Source organism: Ctenopharyngodon idella, chromosome 16 (genome assembly GCF_019924925.1).
Source record: "Ctenopharyngodon idella isolate HZGC_01 chromosome 16, HZGC01, whole genome shotgun sequence".
Classification (NCBI taxonomy): domain Eukaryota; kingdom Metazoa; phylum Chordata; class Actinopteri; order Cypriniformes; family Xenocyprididae; genus Ctenopharyngodon; species Ctenopharyngodon idella.
The window spans coordinates 24772791-24792441 of NC_067235.1; the positions used below are offsets into that span (position 1 = coordinate 24772791).

The window sequence follows — 19651 nt, forward strand, 5'->3', positions numbered from 1 at the left end:
GAATGAAGCCCGATTATTGGATCTCCTCTGGGTAAACTGAATGAGTGCTATGAGACAAATCAGGTGCTAAGATTAAACCAAATTGTGTAGTAAAAAATGTTTTTTTTGTATGTTTTTAGAATTTGAGAGGCTTGTTTTCCCATTTAAAAGAACAACAGAGATGCATTCTGCTACATTTGTTGTTATTAAAACAGTTTTGACAAATTACACTGTGGATTTTTATATAAAAATACACTCAAACATATCCTCACAAGAATTTAATCATATTTAACAGTTTTAAAAATGAGAGAAACACAAAACATGACAATGATATACACAATATCAGTCGATGGTTGCAACAGATACAGCAGATCCACATCCTGATTGGTCCTTTAGAGCCTGACGGCTGAGTCTGCTTTGCTCAAGGCAGAGTTTAGCGAGTGAATGAACGGACGTGTCGGCCCCGTCCGCCTCCACTTCCTCCGCTGCTGAACTTCCCTTGACCACGTCCACCGCCACTTACTCCACCTCCTCCCACACCAACTCCACCACCACTCAGCCAGGACAGGCCTGTCCCTCTGCCTCTGGTGGCTCTGTCTCGAGGAGCCAATCGGTAAGCACCTGAAGAGTTAGAGAGAGGGGTCAGTAACTGTTTGATAGAGCTGTAGGGTGAGCTAAAGAGCCATTTAAAATATTTAGTTTATTAGTGAGGTCTTTATTGCAACTTTAATGATTAGAAAGAAGTCACCACTGAGGGAAACATCCAGAAGGTGGCACTAGTGTAAAATAGTGGTTGAGCGATATGGTTTTCTTAATAGCCAATGCCTAAATATTATATATAATTCTTATTATTTTTGTCATATTGTGATTTTAATAGCCAATGCCAAAAGAATATATATATATATATATATATATTTTTTTTAGGTAGTAAAAATATATTTTAAAATAGAAAATGCGTTATCTGTTTATTATCTACACAAGAGCTGTTGGTAGATTTTTAAAGTGATGCAGTGAAACTAGTTAAATTACTGTCAATCCCAAAATAGTGAAATACTAACCAATTAATCTGCCTGGTCAATATATTGCTCTTGTTTATTTGAAACCCTTATAAGTTGTCAATGTCATGTTTGATGGTGATTAAATGGCTATTATATAGTGTTTCTATCATTTTTTTTAAAAAAAGGATGGGGGGCCTACCTGTAGGTGGCTGTCTGGAGGGTAACGGTCGGGTGAAGTTGCTTTGTCCTCCACGAGGTTCACTGTAAGTCCCTCTGTGAGTGACAGCTGTCACTGGAGTGCTCCAAGCAGAGCCGCGACCACCTTCACGCCGTGGATAGTTACCTAAAACACAAATAAATTATTTTAAATGGTTTAATCAGCCACATATAAAAACAGTACATACATATATATATATATATGCTGAATTAAACATATGCGTGTACCAGCGAGCAGAACACTCTTGGGGGCAGGTGGAGTGAAGAAGCGGGTGTGACTCTGGAAGCCTCTCCCTCTGGTTCCTCCAGTGAACAAGCCTCTAGTTGGTGGCTTGGCTCCTCCTCCCTTTGGTGGTCGTTTGGGCAAGGCCAGGCCAGTGGGCGGACCTACGTCCTTGAACTCTGCGGCAAGGAAATCATCTACATGCATGGAAGGAGGCCGACTGGTGTTCTGCTTGCGCTGGCGGAAAATGTCATGTGGACGACAGAGCTGGCCAAATGCACCACGACCCCGACCCCGAGGGGCCGCCATGATATGAGCTCGTTTTGCAGGCTCCACATAATCTGACTTCCCACTAATAACAAAGAAAATGATTTGTTGAGTTCATATATTCAAGGTAAAATAGTAATCTCAGACTAGAATGGTGTTTACCTGGATGTGATGAAGGTCTCATGTTTGTGCTTGCCCAGTCTGAAGCCTTTGGTTGGTTTGCTGTGTCCTGGTGAAGTGGGTTCACTTAGGAATGACCGTTCTAACTCCGCCTTTAGGTCTAAGTCTGGACAACACTGCTGGGCCAGAGCAACTAGGTCTACTTTCACCTGCAGCACATACATTTACAATGACCACATGAATCACAAAAGTTGACTAAAATTAATCTTGATTCTAAAACTTCCTCATTTGTTTTACCTTAAAACCTGATAGCATCTGTTTATGTAGCTCTCCAATTGTTAAAATACATATTTTAAAAAAACAAATAGATTTCTTGTTCCTTCAAATACATATCCTCACCATGTCTACTTCTGTCTCCAACTCATCTGACTGGAATGGAGAGAACCACAGGGCCTTTAACTGCTCATCCAGGACATCCGAGAGAACATAAACTGTCCTGAAAGTTAGAGAACAAATGTAACATGGGGGGGGATGTAACATGGAGACACATTTTCAGGATGCAATGATAAAGAATTTGATCTGTATCAAGTAATTGCATTAAATACAAAGAATGTCTGAAGCTACAAACGTACAAAATCAACTAATTGGTGGGTTGCCTGAATAATTAGGCTGCTTTCAGGTTCACTTGACCCCAGTTAGACATATTTCGACATTTTTTATGTTTTTTAAAAAAACAGCTAGATGTACAACAGAAATAGAATAGAATGCAAGTTGCATTTAAAAAAAATTATTTAATTTTGGCATTTTTTTATTGGGTCAGGACGTACAGCGAAATGAAAGGAAGAAAAGTGAGACGGGATCAAGAAAAGACCAAAAGCTGGGACTTGAACTTGGGTTGTCTGATGTCGTAGTGCTGCCCACAAGGCTATCGGCTCCGACAACTATTTTTAACCTAAAAATCACAATGCTCAGGACACTCAAAGAAGTGTGCCATTTTAAACATGCAAAGTTCCAAGGGTTTTTACCATGTAAACAGATTAACTACTAAGACAACACTAAAAGAAGAAAGAAAATAGATGATAATCGACTAGTCTGGAGCCTGACAACTAATTGACAATTGTGACCCATCCCTATTTAGTTCCATATTTGACTACACTCACACACAAGTGTTATTTTAGTATCATTTAGATACTATAGTTTTTATTAATATTTTGAATTAGTTTTTATTTTTATATTTTCTGTTTTCATTTTAATTTTAAAGTTATCATTTTATTGTTTTTATTTGTTTTTTATGTCTATATAGTTTTTATTAAATTTTTATTTCAGTTTTAGTTATTTTAGTATATCAAGTTAAACTAAATGAAAATGAGAAATATAATATATAAAATATTTTTTTTATATTTTATTTTATGTAACAACTTTTATTACGGTTTTATTTTAAGATAACCATAATCACCCTGTCACACTCACGTAATTACTCTCTCTGTCCATATTACCTGTGATTGAACTGTGTCTGAAGGGGCTCTGGTGCAGGTAAAGTGGGCTCAGTTTCAGGCTCTACATTAGTTGTAGCATCTCCAGAACTTTCGATAATCTGTCGCAGTCCAGCCACATTCTCGAGCAGAGTTTCCAAAGACTCATCGTCCTTACAGAGCTTCTGCACACATATGGAAATGATACAGAGTAGGAGAAGATTAATATGAGCGTCTCCTTTCCTGCAGGCTATAGGGCACAACTTAATTATGATGTATAACCTAAGCTGCCGCATGTACCATGATATGTTTCTCCAGTTCTGATAACGGATGCTCCCCTGAGTCCTCCTTCCACTGCAGCAGCTGCTTCATGTCGCTCACACTAAGCGCCAAAGATCGACTGTCTATGTCTTCATCCTAAAATCAAAAATGAATGAATGAATATGTATTGGCATACACATAGATGCATATACACACACAAATAAATGTGAACTGATTCTGTTGTCAGCCTACCATAGTTTCACTGTTCAGAATCTGTCTCAAAAAGTCGAACAGGGCTGAAAGAAGCTCAGCAAACTCTTTATTAAAGGACGCGGTTTCCCTGCGGATCAAAGATGAAACGGCCAAGCTGTGTTTCTTCAAAGAACTGCAACACAAAAACAAGAACATTAACCACAAATATAACACACAAAAACAGTTTACATTTTCATATTACTGCAAAGAAGTCAAGGGATTCTATATGGCTGATAACCAATAAATAGACAATATTAAAATCCTATATTATTTTGTCTAAATAAATAAAAAATAAAGGCATCCCAACATAATGTACAGTATGAAAAATGCATATTCATTTTGAGATTAGCTAAAGACTACATTTAACTGGGAAAAAAAATAAGTAATTTTAAAAGTAAGCGCAGAGGAAAATAACCATGCACAATAAAATTTCCAATATTTCACATTGAATAAAAATCTCTAATATTGAGTGACAGATAAAAAAAAAATAAGTAGACATCAAAGGCATTGTGACACCTTTTGAGGTGATAGAGACCGTAGTCGTGCTCTGTGAGAAACATCATGGTTCGCAGACATGTGAGCTGGAGTGTGTAGCTGCTGTGTGTATTTCCCAACACTTCCAACATCCCGTCACATATGCACGTCATCATGTCTCTGGTCGGCAGCGAGTTGGCCAGCTGCTCTGCCTCGGACACTGACGCTTCACCCGAGCCACTCACGACCAGCGACACATCCTGGTCACAGAGTGACTGAAAGATGGAAGCTGTCAATTCAGCGTTCTGCTGCACTGACAGGCCGGCATCTGCGGGTAGGACAAGCATGGCAAGCAGAGAGGGAAGAAGCTCTGATAGTTTGTCCTCCACTTTCCCATCACTCCGCCCCTCAATGCGTGCAGATCCACTCAGCAGAGCCAACATGGCCGTCTTGCAAGCCCGTTGAGATGCCAGAGAGTCGAGGAGGGCTAGTAACCTTGTCAAGCGTGAGCCAGCTGCCTCCCTAAGCACACAAAACACAATCCATTTGAGCTGTCTGGAATATACACGCACACTAATCCATCCATAACCGATTATTAATTTTTACTGAATTACATTGTATGCCAATTATTCAAATTAATCTTAATTAACTGCATATAACTGAAAATAACTGAAAGACGTTACATAACTGCTGAAGACAAAAGCAAGGGCCCGCAGCTGTACTACAGGGGGTCTGCCAGTTATTTGTTAATGATGGATGGATGCACTTTATTGAGCTTCATACTCGTTGGGTCCGTTCACTGCCATTATAAAGCTTGGATGCGTCAGGATATTTATTATATTTATTAATATAACTCTGACTGTGTTCATCAGAAAGAAGAAATCATATACACCTAGGATGGCTTGAGAGGGTAAGTAAAGCTTTGGGTAATTTTCATTTTAAAGTGAACTAATCCTTTAATGTGATAAAAGTGGCCTTACTGTTGCATTTCCTCCTGCAGCTGCTCCAGCAATGTCCTCATCACCAGAGTTGCAGTGGGTGCAGCAAGATCACAGAGTTGTACACATATGCGGCGGAGCATGGATAGGAGAGGCGGACAGCTGCTGACACACACGCACCTTAGCACTTCCTGTAATACTCTAGCCTGGGCATGTAAGTGCACACTCCACAACTTTCGTGTGTTCATTGCAACCCCGATGTCTTGCACTGATAGTGCCTGAGAGAGCAAGAGGGAATTGGCAAGAGAATTAATTAATGAAACTATTTTCTATAGATACTTTTAATTAATGAACAATATAGTTACGCAAGCATAAATTGCTGCCTTTTTTTTTTTTTTTTTTAATGTCGCTAGGCAGCTGACTAGGGTTTGAAACAGAGCTCCTGTATGTGGGACAATCAGCAGCAAGCAATGACAGGTGCTTGTAGCCGTGTATGTGTGTTCAGTACCTGTGTGGTCTGCATGGGCAGAGGCAGAGGAAGCAGTTCTGACAGCAGACTGAGGCTGCTATAGATGTTCTCTGGAGCAGCCAGTATAGAGTTCAACACTTCCTTCAGCATCAGAGACCAGCTGTTTCCAGCCACGGTCTCCTCTGAACCCGTCTCCTGTTCACTAACCGCATGTGTAAATGTTAACATTATCTCTGTCACATCTCCCTGGATACGCAGCTCCTCTGCATCCAGGCGACCGGTTGTCGGTGTGGAGCAGAGGATCTTGTGAAGGGTGACACAGACAGAGGGCACACGCACGTCACGGAACTCACAGGTTCCCCCGCACAGCAGCTCTGTCAGCATGGCTCGGATGAGTCTCAGCGAGCAGGATGCCACTGACAGCATCATGAGTCGCTGCGCTATGGGACCCATTGGCCCATGTAGTCGCCATGGCAGCAGCAGCAGTGATGTAAGCTTCTGGAGGACTTTAATAAAAGTGTCCATCCCCTCTGCACTGAAGAGAGCTATGATGGCCTGATTCCACTTCAAGTCTTTCTGCTGACCTGCACACACACACACACACACAATAAGTCATATCAGGACACTTATTTTCATTGGTATTTACTAGTGTTGTCACAATACCATTTCAGTGGTCAATACCAGTACCATCTAAACAATTCTCTATAACAATTTAGATAATGCAGCAAAATAAATATGCTGTTTTATATTGCACTTTTAAGCAATGTTAAGTGCATTTATTCTGCAAAGCCTAACGCACAAATCTGATATTTTTTACAAATTTAATTTGTTTTTGTTGTTTTCAGTCTGTTTAGTATCTAGCTAAGACAAGCAGAGTTAAGATTAAGGCATACAGTAGCTTACCTGGTGCAGAAGTTGTTGGGCAAGCAATGTGGCACAACACTCTGAGAGCACTTACAAGACCCACTCCATCTGCTGTCATCAAGTTCTCCAGATTCTGACAACAGAAACAGCAAAACTTAGTTACTATGCCATATTTAATAATACATTATATCTTTATTATGGTGTAAGGAGTTTATTATGTTATTATTAAGGAGTTACAGTGTTTCCAATGCCTTGATCAATGCTTACCATAAGATAGTTATACATATTGTAACTCATTCTCTATCATAACTTCCAAAAATGACATAAAAGTTTTTATGTGGTTGATAAGCTCACCTGCTTTATGTAATCAATAAGTGTAGGAATGCCACTGATATCAAAATGTAATTTTTCAAGTGGCTCCAACCACTTAGACAGCTCTGAAAAACACATTTAATCATAGAGGTCAGATGTGAAAGCACTTACATTTACTAAAAATTATAAAATGCTTTTTAGGCCTTGGAAAAAAAAAATGGAACTGGTGGTTTGGCTGACATTGAAGGGTTTGGTGGGCTGCAAAAGAGAAGCAGACTAACCTTGAAGCTTGGCATTGTTTTCATCAGCTTTGCAAACATTAAGAAGTGGAGTGGTATAGTGCTCCATCATACGGAGATCACCTGACGTCTGAATAACCAGCAGTACAAGCATACAGGCATAGTTATACGTTACAGACTTCCTCGCTTTGCCTTCCCTGAGAGAGTGAGAGACAGTCAGCAAATTAGAGAGAACAAGACGTTTAGGAAGAAATATTCATTTTAAATAAAAAACGACTATGGAGTGCCTCAGGGCACTGTATATGGCCCATTTGACTTTATTAACAACCTCTGTAAATGGTGTAAAAAAATTTATCATCACATTCTTATTTGTTATTACATAGATTGCCAAAATATATGCTCTGAAAAATCAAACATTTTTTCAAACAACGTCACATGTTCTCACCCTTGGCCCTCTTTGGCATGGAACTCTACCAGGTTGACCAGACAGCTGAGATTATTATCCAAGCTAAAAGTGTGCGCAACAGCGTTTCGGCCTGTGCTGCTAAAGCTAATGAGATACAGGCTGTGAAGTGTTGCTAAAACATCTGGATTATCACCATCTTCAAGCTCTGCCCCGTTCAGCTCAGCAACACCTTGTAGTGCATGTAGAGTTTGCATAAGCCAGACCCAAAAACCATCGTCAATCAACCCCTCTCCACCTGCAGGAGCATCTTCACCCTCACCCTCTGAAAGGGGCGTCAGTGGAGTCAAGTGAGAGGGTGGGGTCAGGTGAGTAAGGGGTGTGAGGAGACGAAGCAGCAAATTGGTGGTTTCGTGCTGGCTAAGAAGGAACAGGAGACCCTGTTGGGACTGGGACAGGAAACGCATCAGCTCTCTGACAGCATGCAGGACTCCGATGTGGGCACATGTAGCTGGATACGACAGAACAACTGCCAAGGATTCCAGAAGGTGACATGCATGCATGTATCTGTAAAAAATAAAACAATAATAATTAAAGAGATGCTATATATTTGGTTAAAAGGTACACTATGTTACTTTTGGCACTCTAGCGGTTAATAAACAAAACTGCGTCTTGCAGAAGAACACTGTAGCCGGAGCTACTTTTCTATGATTATGTATATGACGAGTTATGCAGGTACTGATGAGACTGTTGCGGTGAAGGAATTTCCCTTGCGGTGATTCTGAGTGGCTCAATATCACAATATGCGATATTATCGCTTTTTAAATTTTTTTTACTTCGACACTTCGACCCTCATGTCATTCCAAACCCTTAAGACTCGCTCATCTTCGGAACACAAATGATCTTTTTGCTGAAATTTTGACTGCTGTCTGTCCCTTCACAACTGGAACTTTGATGCTTCAAAAAGTTCATAAAGCGTTTGTAAAACTAATCCATATGAATTGAGATTTAATTTAGGCTTTTATTCACATATAAACATTGATCAGCGAACATACACAGAAGCTCAACCGAACGAGAATGAACCTCATTGGTAACGCAGCACGTTTGAGCTTCCGGAAGAGGTTTGATCTTGTGCGTCATTCAGGTTCAGTTGAGCTTCCGTGTATGTTCGCTGGTCGTTGTTTATATGTGAGTAAAATACTTAAAGAATTAAATTAAAGAATTAAATCTGTTCATCATATAAAGCGATTGTGTCTCTTCAGAAAATTTGGACTAAACCACTCAATTCATATGGATTAGTTTTACTATCTCTTTAAGCGTCAAAGTTCCAGTTGTGAAGGCAGTCTATGGAGGGACAGAATGCTGTCAGATTTCATCAAAAAGATCTTCATTTGTGTTCTGAAGATGAATGACAGTCTTACAGGTTTGGAACGACAAGGTGAGTAATTAATGACAGAATTTTCCTTTTTGGGTGAACTAGCCCTTTAAACCATTCATACGACTAATATGTTTAAAAATGCTGATGCATTCATTAATGAAACTTTTTAAACGTTATTTTAAATGGCAAACTTATAAGACTTGACCTGAAGAAGGGCAGACGCAGGTAACATGCTCAGTCGATCTCTCGCTCTCTCGCTCTCTCTCTCTCTCACTGTCTGTTTAGGCTTGTTTAGTGCAAATCTACAGAGCCTCTGTTCAAATCACATTACATTCTTCACTCGTTATCATTATTACCTTATTTAACATTCAATACACATGCATGAAGTGTAATAAAAAGGCATAGCCTTATGAAAAAAACATCACGGAACATCACGGTTGCTGCGGTTGGCTTGTTAGTATCGCGGCTTTTCAATATTACAGTTATCGCGACAACCCTAGATACTGGGCTACTCCACAGCGGTTGTCGTCCTGCCCAATCTAAAATAACGTAGTGATTCAGGATAAGACAAAAAAAAAAAAACTGTTTGGAAGATGGATTCATGATATACTCGTTTCATTATATAAATTTTGTCAATTTTGAGAAAAAAAAAAAAAAAAAAGTTACATAATATTTATTATCCTCACAAAAAAAACAAGATGTATCAGTTATGTAGCCACATGATACTGACCTGTACAGTGTTGGATAGGGATCATCTCGCTCTGGTGGCCCAGTAATCCGGGCACTGGTGGGAAAAGCTTTCCCAGGAGGCTGGACCATACAGTGTGGTGCTGTCTCCAGCAGGTGGAGCAGTTCCTCCAAGAGACCTTGCAGCCTCTCCAGGTCACCTTCTGACAAAGAGGCAGATTCCAGCAAGGTATCGATGTCCATTGGGCTTTCCCGCTCTAACTCTTGGGTTTCCCTCTCATCTCCCTCCCTCTCAGTGCTTTCTCTGTCTCTCTCTCTTGCTTCTCTCTCGCTCTCCTCTCGCTCACCCACCTCCCCTACCGTGGGATGCCGTTCAGCCCAAATGCTGGCTGTCCTCTGTAGGTCAGTCAAAACCTCATAAAAATGTCCCTTATGTAAAATGGCTGCACCTGCCGTTGCGACGCGTACGGTCTGGTCCAACAGAAACAGATCCAGCAGACGCTGGTACCCACTTGTTCCATCAGTATCATGGTGATGGTCTCTGACCAGGGCCTCAATGCCTTGTGGCTCACTGATGATACTGTCGAGAGAGCGCAGCACGTTGAGTTTCAGAGTGGATGAAACGTGCTCTGCAAAAAGCAAGCCCAGAAGGCTGCCAACAATCCCTTTCTCCAGCAGATTCTGCACAGCCTGGGCACCACAGTCAGCCAGGGCAGAGGCCAGTTTGGTTCCAGCTTTGAGCTGGCGCAGGTTCAGAGCTATAGGCTGTGCCAGGGCAGAGTCCAAATTAAGAGCTTCACAGCTCCAGTCGACCAACCGCTTCAACTTTTCACTTAGCACATCAGGGTCTTTAATAGAGAGGAAGCTCATCCCTTTTACTAGAAAGGCAGGGATTTCCTCTAATGCAGTTACCCAGCCTGCCCCTCGCTCTGCCCCCTGCCCCTCCCCCCAGGCCTCTAAAAGCTCTGAGAGTTTAGCTGCAGACTCCGCCCACAAGGAGCTTGAGTCCTGGATGTCTACCGTTTTGAGGCGTTTTAGCTCCGCATCATAACGCGTGATGTGCGGAGGGGTGAAGTGCTGGAGGGGTCGAAGGTCACGCTCATATGGATCGTACTGAACAGTCGGTAGTGAGGCGAGGTCCTCAGGTGTGTAGTCCAGGTCGAAGGCAGGCAGCTTGAAAGCCCCACTCTCCAAATCCTCCTCATCACTGGATATCTGCTCATATCCATCATCACCTATAGACAAAAAACAAAACACGTCACACACCATTTGCTTTCCAAAGCACAAATGGAAAACAGAACATCTGCTACACTGTCACTGGGTGAGCAAATCTAGCAAGTAACAATTAGGGAGCATTATCTAGGTCATTTTTCCCCTGAGCACCTGGTGTTATTCACCCTCACTTCAGGGCAACTTCTCACCTTCTGCATCTTCATCCGTCACCTCATCACCCACTTCATCTTCCTCATCATCTTCATCCGCCTCGCTTCCCTCAGACTGCACATCTTCATCCTCCTCTTCATCAGCCGGTCCCTCGTCGTCCTCCTGCTCTGCGTCCGAGTAGGTCTCATCAGCAGGAAGAGACCCTCGCTCAGGTGAGACAGGCTCCAGGTAATCGTCACCCTGTTCTGTGTTCTCCACCTTCACTGGACCTAAAGCACAGACAACACAACGAAGTTCAGTGCTCAGCACTAGTTTTTTCAGTTTAAGGGCCAGAATATAACAACAATGCAATAATAATAATAATGTATAGTTGAGTTCACATTGAAAAATTTTGATTTAAACCAGGTTTAAATTTTGTGCAAAGACATGTGACATAAAATGAAGAAATAATAAGATTCTCTAAAAAAAATTAAAACTTAATTCCACCTTTCACCCGAACTGTTATTCTTACAATATATTATTTGACATGTATTATCAAAAACGTATTAAATTAGGGAAACTCAAAAAAGAAGCACTTTGACCACCACTGTATAAATACATAATCTTTTCCACATAGACGTACATTGACCAGGTGCAGGTAGCGCCTCCTCATCGTCGTCGTCTGGAGGAGGTGGTCCTGGTGGGGTCCGTGGCCCTCTAGGTTGTGGTCTGGGTGGGCTGCCGTTAAACTGCTCTTCATTCTCCCACTCTGCTAGAGATTCAAACACACATGCGCACGTTTAATGTTACATATGAGGCAATGGCATTATATTTTTGTGTGTAAAAATGTTTGTGCTGACCGAGCTTAATGTTCCTCTTGGATCCCAGCTGCTGCTGTTGGGGCGGAGGGGGTGGAGGAGGTGGTGGAGAGTCCCGCTCGTGGCTGTGAGGGCGCTCTGCTGTACCATACACTGCCAACGTCAGGCATGTGTACCATCCACGCAGGACTAACCCATCGGTGTTTATCTTCAATAACAAAAGACAAAATGAAAATTTGGACACGGTGTGAGACTCTGGAGGGGAGGAGCAAAAGGTCTCGCTCAGTCCAAAACACAAATAAAGGCTGATTTGCCTACAAGCCATGTGAGTGCAGGAGCTGACAGCTTTAATCATTACAGAGGCATGTGCAAATACATTGTAGATTCGGGAAAATGCTTTTCAAGTATGTATTAAGCAGAGGAAAGCTGCTGTCAGCAGTTTTGGAGAAACCACAAACATATTGGTGCATGCGTGTTTTTACATGGAAATACGATGCTGGGCTGTAATGAGGGGGTCTCTTACCTTTCCATTAGGCCTGAAGATGATTGATTTGTTCTCATCATACTCGAGGCTAGTGTGAAACAAACACCGACATCAATGATTTGAACAATCAAAGAGTACATGCATCTATACAGCTATAGATTTGTGAGATAGCATACTGTATTTCTCGCTGAGCCTGTCCTACACAGGTGTGCATGTGTATATGTGAGTTTATTTAGTACCTGCCCAGCCTGTCAAACACTGGAGCGTTGGGTTTGGACACATTGTTGAAGAACAGGTCCAACTGGAATGCGTGAGGGGCTGTTTCCCTGATGATACACAGGGAAAGGGGCATTGTAACCGTCAAAACCCAAACCTGAAACCCCTATCTGCCATCAGCAGCCATTTTCTGTCTAATCAAACTTCCTGTAAATCAGTTAGGCTGCAGGAATCATTAAAATATAAATCCCTCTTTTTTAGTACAGATTTAGTGTTACATATTCAACCTGTATTAAATAGTTTTATATAGTTTGTCCTAACAAAACAACTTTCCTTTTCTCTCATTGTTCTTTTAACAGGTCTGGAGACAAGAAGGATGAGGGATGAGATCATGGGAAAAGCTGAGAGTGGTCAGAGAATAGGGGGTGTGGTGGATCTGTTTTTAAAGAAGGAACAATAGCGACCACAGAAACCTTTTCCAATTTCCTTAACTGTCCTCCAGCCATTTCACTTCACTCATGTCCTATTATGCACTACAGAAACACTGGGATGGTTTGTACACACTGTAAACATGGTAGAAGCACATTTAACTGTCATAATATACATTCAAACCAAAATGTATTCAGACACCTTGAACATTTTTATTCATTAATACAGTTTATTCACTATAGTTTAAAAAAATGGTAATGAAATATGACAAGATCTCAGAATTAAACTGTGTCAGAAAAAAATAATCTTAATTTTGTCATACAACAATTAAGCAAAACATGGTCAGGTCAAAGTGTCTGAATAATTTTTGGTTCCAAATTTTTATCAATTTTACTGATAGCCCACTGTATGAAGAATTTTTGGGTATAATATGCCACTGTTTACTTTATTTTGCTATCCTCACTTACATAAATGAACTATAGTGTCCTGCACCCACTACTAAAAATATATCAAAAATGTCTGAATTATTTTTGGTTTGACTGTATGTAGTGAAAATTAGGGATGTTAAAAACATCTCTTGCATATTTACAAGATTGTCTAATCAGTGTATTGTCTGAGTATGATATTTATTTTTTCTATTCAGCAAGGATGCATTAAATTGATAAAAATTGACATTAAAGACATTTATAATGTTACAAAAGATTTTTATTTAAAATGAATGCTGTTCTTTTGAACTTTCTATTCGTTAGATAATCCTAAGAGTTTCCACAAAAATATTAAGCAGCACAACTGTTTTCAAGATTGATAAAAGAAATGTTACTTGAGCACCAAATCAGCATATTAGAATGATTTCTGAAGGATCATGTGACATTAAAGACTGGAGTAATGATGCTGAAAAGTCAGATTTGACAACACATGCCTTCACAGAATAAATTACATTTTAAAATATACTAAAATTAAAAACATTTTACTGTATTTTTATATTTTCCTTAAATATACATGTATATGTATGTGTTTATAAATACGAAATAAATATACACAGTACACACACACATATATTACGTAAACACAAACTTTTATTCTGGATGCGATTAATCACGATTAATTGTTAAACAGCCCTACAGTCAACCATCCTAATCCATCCTTAATGAAAGAACACTTTCAGGCAATGTGGATGGCACAGATGGTACAATATGTAAAGGGACTAAACAGTAGTTGTGTGATTCTTTATAGACATGATTGTTTGCTGTAGTTTTAGATAAGACACTCTTTGAGTGTGTGTGAGTGTGTTTTCTCACCCAAATGCTCTGCTGTCAGGCAGGTTGCTGTGTGCTTTGATGCCAGGGGGAATGACTCTTACTTCTGTGATCAAGACACCGTAAGGAAACCGCACAACATCCACATTTGTCAACTTGTAAGAGAACAGACACAGAAAAATGTTAAGAAGCTTATCAAGACAAGGATAAATGTTATCACAGACAGACTGATGCAAAGGCATCTCTCATATACACACACCCTGACTGAGCAGCCAACCAGAAAAAACAATCATGCTTATTCAACTGTTAAAGTCTTGGAATTAAGATTCAAAGTAGGGTTCAAAGTATTCAGAAACACAAAAGCATTCTCTGAAATGAAGCTCTTATTGAAAATGGCAGAACGGCATATACAGTCCCTTTCCTCAACAAACTGTCATAGGGCAACAGGCCTGTCCAACCTGTTTTTAAAGAGCTGTTGGAATACACCGGTGGGGTGGCAGATCACTGCAACAATACAAAAGCACTCACCAACCACAAGCATACATACACACCCAAACAAGACCAAATTCCAGGACAACAGACCTATTTCCAGCCTTTGCTAACAGGACACTATGTAAAACACTGGAGTGAGGAGAAATGTAAGAAGCATGTAAAGCAGTGGTTGGCAACCTTTTTGTCATGAAGTGCCATTTTTAAGTTTCCAAGTCAATCACTGTGCCACAGCACTGATCGGATAGCTATGTGTTTTGTTACAACTGTTCCATTTACACTTGTCAACGTGTGTCACATGTCAGCAATTACCCCTCTGCATTCCAGAACTGGCACAAGTGCCATAGGTTGCTGAACACTGACGTAAAGAAACAGAAACAGAATTAAAATCCATGCACGCCAGGTAACCACAACCAGTTAAGAACTATAATTGATCTTTATAGTTATCTAATTATATTATATGAGGCTGGTTCTCTCATAACATGAGGACATTATTTTAGAGAGGTGAATGTAATGAATGTATGTTTTGTCAACATTTAGTTATGATTGTGTTTTCACTTGCTCTTGCGGTAAATTTCTGGATAATATGATGATAGGAAAAACAGAAGTGACTGATCATGAAAAGCACAACAGAAGCAACCAGGCTGATTAAGAAAAGACACTACAGTGAATGAAAGAGTCAGAGTTGAAGGGATAAAGAGATACTGGCTGCACCCCAGAACTCATTCTCATGCCATCCAAGTTGTATATGGCTTTCTTTCTTCTGATGAACAAAAAGATTTTTAGAAAAATAATCAATCTCTGTGAGTCCATACAGTGCAAGTGTATGAGACCTCTGAAGTTGACGCTTTTAAAATCATGCAAAATTAACACAATGGTAATCCATAGGACCCCAGTTAAAGAAACAATGTATTCTGAAGCAAAATGTCTAAGAAAAAAAACTGTTTAAACTTTAACTATAAACCATTGCTTCTGGCCAACTGTCATGAGTTCACGCTTGAAGTAAACGTCAGCACATTGTGAAGGTTGAGAAGTGACATCCTGTGCTTCCACGTCACCTTTTGTGCCTACAGAGATTGATTATTTTTCTAAAAATCTCTGCTTGTGTTCCACAGAGGAAAAAGTCATGTACATCTGGGATGGCATGAGGATGAGTAAATTATGAGAGAATTACAACATAATTATATAATGTACTGTTATACACTGCTCAAAATTAAAGGAACACTTTGAAAACATATCTCAATGGGGAAAAATATCATGCTGGATATCTATACTGATATGCACTGGGTAATATGTTAGGAACGAAAGGATGCCACATCGTTTGATGGAAATGAAAATTATCAACCTACAGAGGACTGAATTCAAAGACATTTCATTGCAGCAACTCAAAATGGTACTCAGTAGTTTGTATGGCCCCCACGTGCTTGTATGCATGCCTGACAACGTCGGGGCATGCTCCTAATGATATGACGGATGGTGTCCTGGGGTATTTCCTCCCAGATCTGGACCAGGGCATCACTGAGCTCCTGGACAGTATGAGGTGCAACCTGGTGAATGTCTCAGAGTTGTTCTATTGGATTTAGGTCAGGCGAGCTTGGGGGCCATTCAATGGTATTAATTCCTTCATCCTCCAGGAACTGCCTGGATACTCTCGCACCATGAGTCCAGGCATTGTCGAACCCAGGACCCACTGCACCAGTGTAGGGTCTGACAATGGGTCCAAGGATTTCATCCCGATACCTAATGGCAGTCAGGGTGTCACTGTCTAGCCTGTAGAGGTCTGTGCGTCCCTCCATGGATATGCCTCCCCAGACCATCACTGACCCACCATCAAACCGGTCATGCTGAATGATGTTACAGGCAGCATAGCGTTCTCCACAGCTTCTCCAGACCCTTTCATGTCTGTCACATGCTCAGGGTGAACATGCTCTCATCTGTGAAAAGCACAGGGTGCCAGTGGCAGACCTGCCAATTCTGGAGTTCAATGGCAAATGCCAATCGAGCTCCACGGTGCTGGGCAGTGAGCACAGAGCCCACTAAAGGACATCGGGCCCTCAGGCCACCCTTATGAAGCCTGTTTCTGATTGTTTGGTCAGAGACATTCCTGTTTTGGGGATCGTCTCATTTTTGCCCATCTAGTGCACCTGTTGTTAATTTCATTAACACCAAAGCAGCTGAAACTGATTAACAACCCCCTCTGCTACTTAACTGACCAGATCAGTATCCCAGGAGTTTAACTGACTTGATGCTGTTCTGATTAAAAAGTGTTCCTTTAATTTTTTTGAGTAGTGTAAACAGTACATTATATACAGCATCACAAGATACACAGAACAAAAACAACTATGGTCAAATCTTAAAGTCGGCATGAAACGGAAGTTGCCATAGCCTTTTCTTCACTATTGTGATGTATATCTGGGAGAAACAGCTTCTTGAACAAAAAAAAAAAATGTAGGACAGGACTTGATTTTGCCCATCTGGAATTGATTGAATCATTGTGGTTTGCCATTGCTGTGATCTCATGTGAAGTTGTCCCACCCTCGTGCAAGTAAACACATCATCAGAGAAGGGAAGAGGTGTCATTGCAAGTGGGTGCCGTCGTTATTTTGATTAAAGATTATGAGGGAACATGAAATAAAGAAAAAAACAATGATGTGCACAGATAAATCATTGATAATAAATACTGCAATATTACAAAAAAAAAGAATGACCCATTTTGTTTTCATGGTGAAGAAATGTGAACTTGAATATATGAAACAAAATTAAAATATTAATCTCCAGGAAAAAGATACATTAAATATAGGGGGTTTATCTTTATTGAGGTCAAATTCCTTGCACATTCCTTACCCCAGGCTGCCTCAGTAAAGTTCTATACATTACAGACAACCACCTTGTTTACATGCACATGCGGTGCTGTCACATAAACATGCCTGTGAGCTCCAGGTGTCTTACTGAACAAGCAACGGCTTATACGTTTACAACAATATATGAGCATGTTATTGTCAAATAAATCTAATCATTGGTTTATCACAGTACATGCTGCTTGTTAATAGCAACTGCATACGCTGCCAACAACAATATAGCCACGAGTTTGTTTGCTCTGGGGAACAACTTACATCTAACACAATAACGTCAGGTTTGCCTCTGCCATACAACATCTATAGTCTGATAACGTAATTGTTTTAAAATAAGAATAACGTGTTATTATGAAAATGTAAATTCTATCTAGAATTAATTGAATATGTATGAATTACTGTGCTAATTAGCAAGCTAACTGTTTACAGCGCACAATGCGTTATTACAATGGAAACTTTAAGAACGCGCAAAAACAATTTAACGTCTGTTATACGTTATAGTCTCTGCAACATGCGGTTAAAAGACAAGGGTGAAGATGGAAAACTCCGCAAGTTTACCTCTGCACTTTGATGCTTGAACGTGTCTAAAAAGAGCAGCTCCATTGCAGAATCCCCCGCCATCTTTCTTGGTCACATTAGGACTTCCGGTAAAGAAAATACTTCCGGAGTTTTCAGTGTCGGTTGTGTTGTAGTAGGATATCACTAGATTTTTGTGAACGCAAATATCTTGCTCTAAAACATTTCAGTAAAGCCATATATATGAACAAAAATATTTTATTAATAGCTACTAGATTTCAATAATTGCTCTGTAAATAAATCATATAATTATGCACATGTAGCCTACGAAAGTGGTAATAGATTATACAAAAGTTTAATAATAGCCTACGTTTCAAAAGTAAGATAAACCATATACAACACTTTAAAAATGTATTGGCTACATTAAAATATTCTCAAATTCACCTTTTCTGAATTAAATTAAGATATTTAGAGCTTTTAAAACATAATTAAAAAGGAATTACTTGAATTCTTGAGTGATTCTCGCAAATAAATAAAAGAAGTCTAGTGCTGTTGGAAATAGGCAGATAATGGATTGGGTTCTTCTTAACTCCTTATAGCTAAATAATGAGGAAGCCACTTATCAGACAAGTTAAACAAGAGAGTAATTTCACTAGCTAATATAGCATTTACAGAAGAACATAACAGGGAAAAATAAGAACAAACAATCAAAAAAACATTATAAAGTCAAAGACTTTAACTAATCTTTTTGCTTTAACATTTTACATAGTTTCACCATCTCATAATAACATAAGGGAAGCCTCTTTACAAATTATGCATCTTCATTCTCCTAAGGACCTGAAAGAGTCCTATAACAGGTGTTAACAAAGCCAGAAAACATTGCTAAAGGGTAATAATAAAAGCACTCAAACTTTGAATTAAGGAAAATATTAAAATCCTTCAATGATTTTCTTCGTGCAACACCTAACAGACTTGCCACAGTACTGCTGGAGGTGCAAGAGCTGGTTGGACAAGAGTTGCAAATACTCTGTTAATGACATAAAGCACTAAGGTTTGTTAAACTATCCACTGAAGTGAGCAAATATGATTATCGCAAAAGAAGGAAGTGACATTTAACCAACAGGCCTACAGTTTGCTTCTGTTGCATTCATTTATCAGACAAATTGAACAAATGTGGCCTCATTTCCCACTCTTTTTATCTTAATAAAGTGACGGCAAAATCATGTGTCGGTAAAAGTTTTTTTGCTTGCGGGGGGTTGTATGCTTTCTTTCTTTCTTTCCTTCTCTAGGACTACAATGGTAATAATAAAGGATAGACTATACACTCACTGTTATGACTGCTTTATAAAAGATAACTCAGCCAATTACACTGACTTAGGCCTAAATAGAGATGTTCCTTGTGGTTTAGATATTGGCTATTGTAAGTTTATGGATTTGTTTTGTCATGCTAATATTTACCTAGTTAATAGTACCATTTCGCCTATGATGGCAGGTGAGCAGGTGTTAACGCTGGGTTATTTTATTAGTAGAGTGTGTCAACGTGTAATAAACACAGCAGATCCTGAATTCCCTCACATCAAGTAGCACGAGCGCGTTTTCTGCGTGCCCTGCCACGTCCTTGTTTCTCAGCAGCAGTAGGAGGGCTTTCTCTTGGGCAGGTATCTATTACCTGTGTCA

The 19651-nt window shown here is 40.0% G+C and overlaps 1 protein-coding gene across 2 annotated transcripts; it reads right to left on the reverse strand.

The window, feature by feature from the left end:
• Positions 1-242: 242 nt before the first annotated feature.
• On the reverse strand, positions 243-18145 carry virma (vir like m6A methyltransferase associated). Of its 2 annotated transcripts, none has more exons than XM_051864977.1 (23): positions 18017-18145; positions 14160-14272; positions 12456-12542; positions 12256-12304; positions 11775-11940; positions 11558-11683; positions 10974-11204; positions 9596-10787; positions 7530-8054; positions 7127-7281; positions 6888-6970; positions 6573-6666; positions 5709-6253; positions 5243-5478; positions 4305-4784; positions 3789-3921; positions 3576-3692; positions 3300-3460; positions 2203-2299; positions 1846-2012; positions 1422-1768; positions 1177-1320; positions 243-600 (listed from the first exon to the last, which is right to left on the reverse strand). In XM_051864977.1, the coding sequence occupies exons 1-23, from the start codon at positions 18077-18079 to the stop codon at positions 413-415; spliced, it is 5499 nt and encodes a 1832-aa protein (XP_051720937.1). In that variant the 5' UTR covers positions 18080-18145; the 3' UTR covers positions 243-412. The 2 variants fall into 2 exon arrangements, with proteins under 2 accessions (XP_051720937.1, XP_051720935.1); XM_051864975.1 differs by having other exon boundaries at positions 11558-11686.
• Between the last annotated feature and the right edge of the window lie 1506 nt (positions 18146-19651).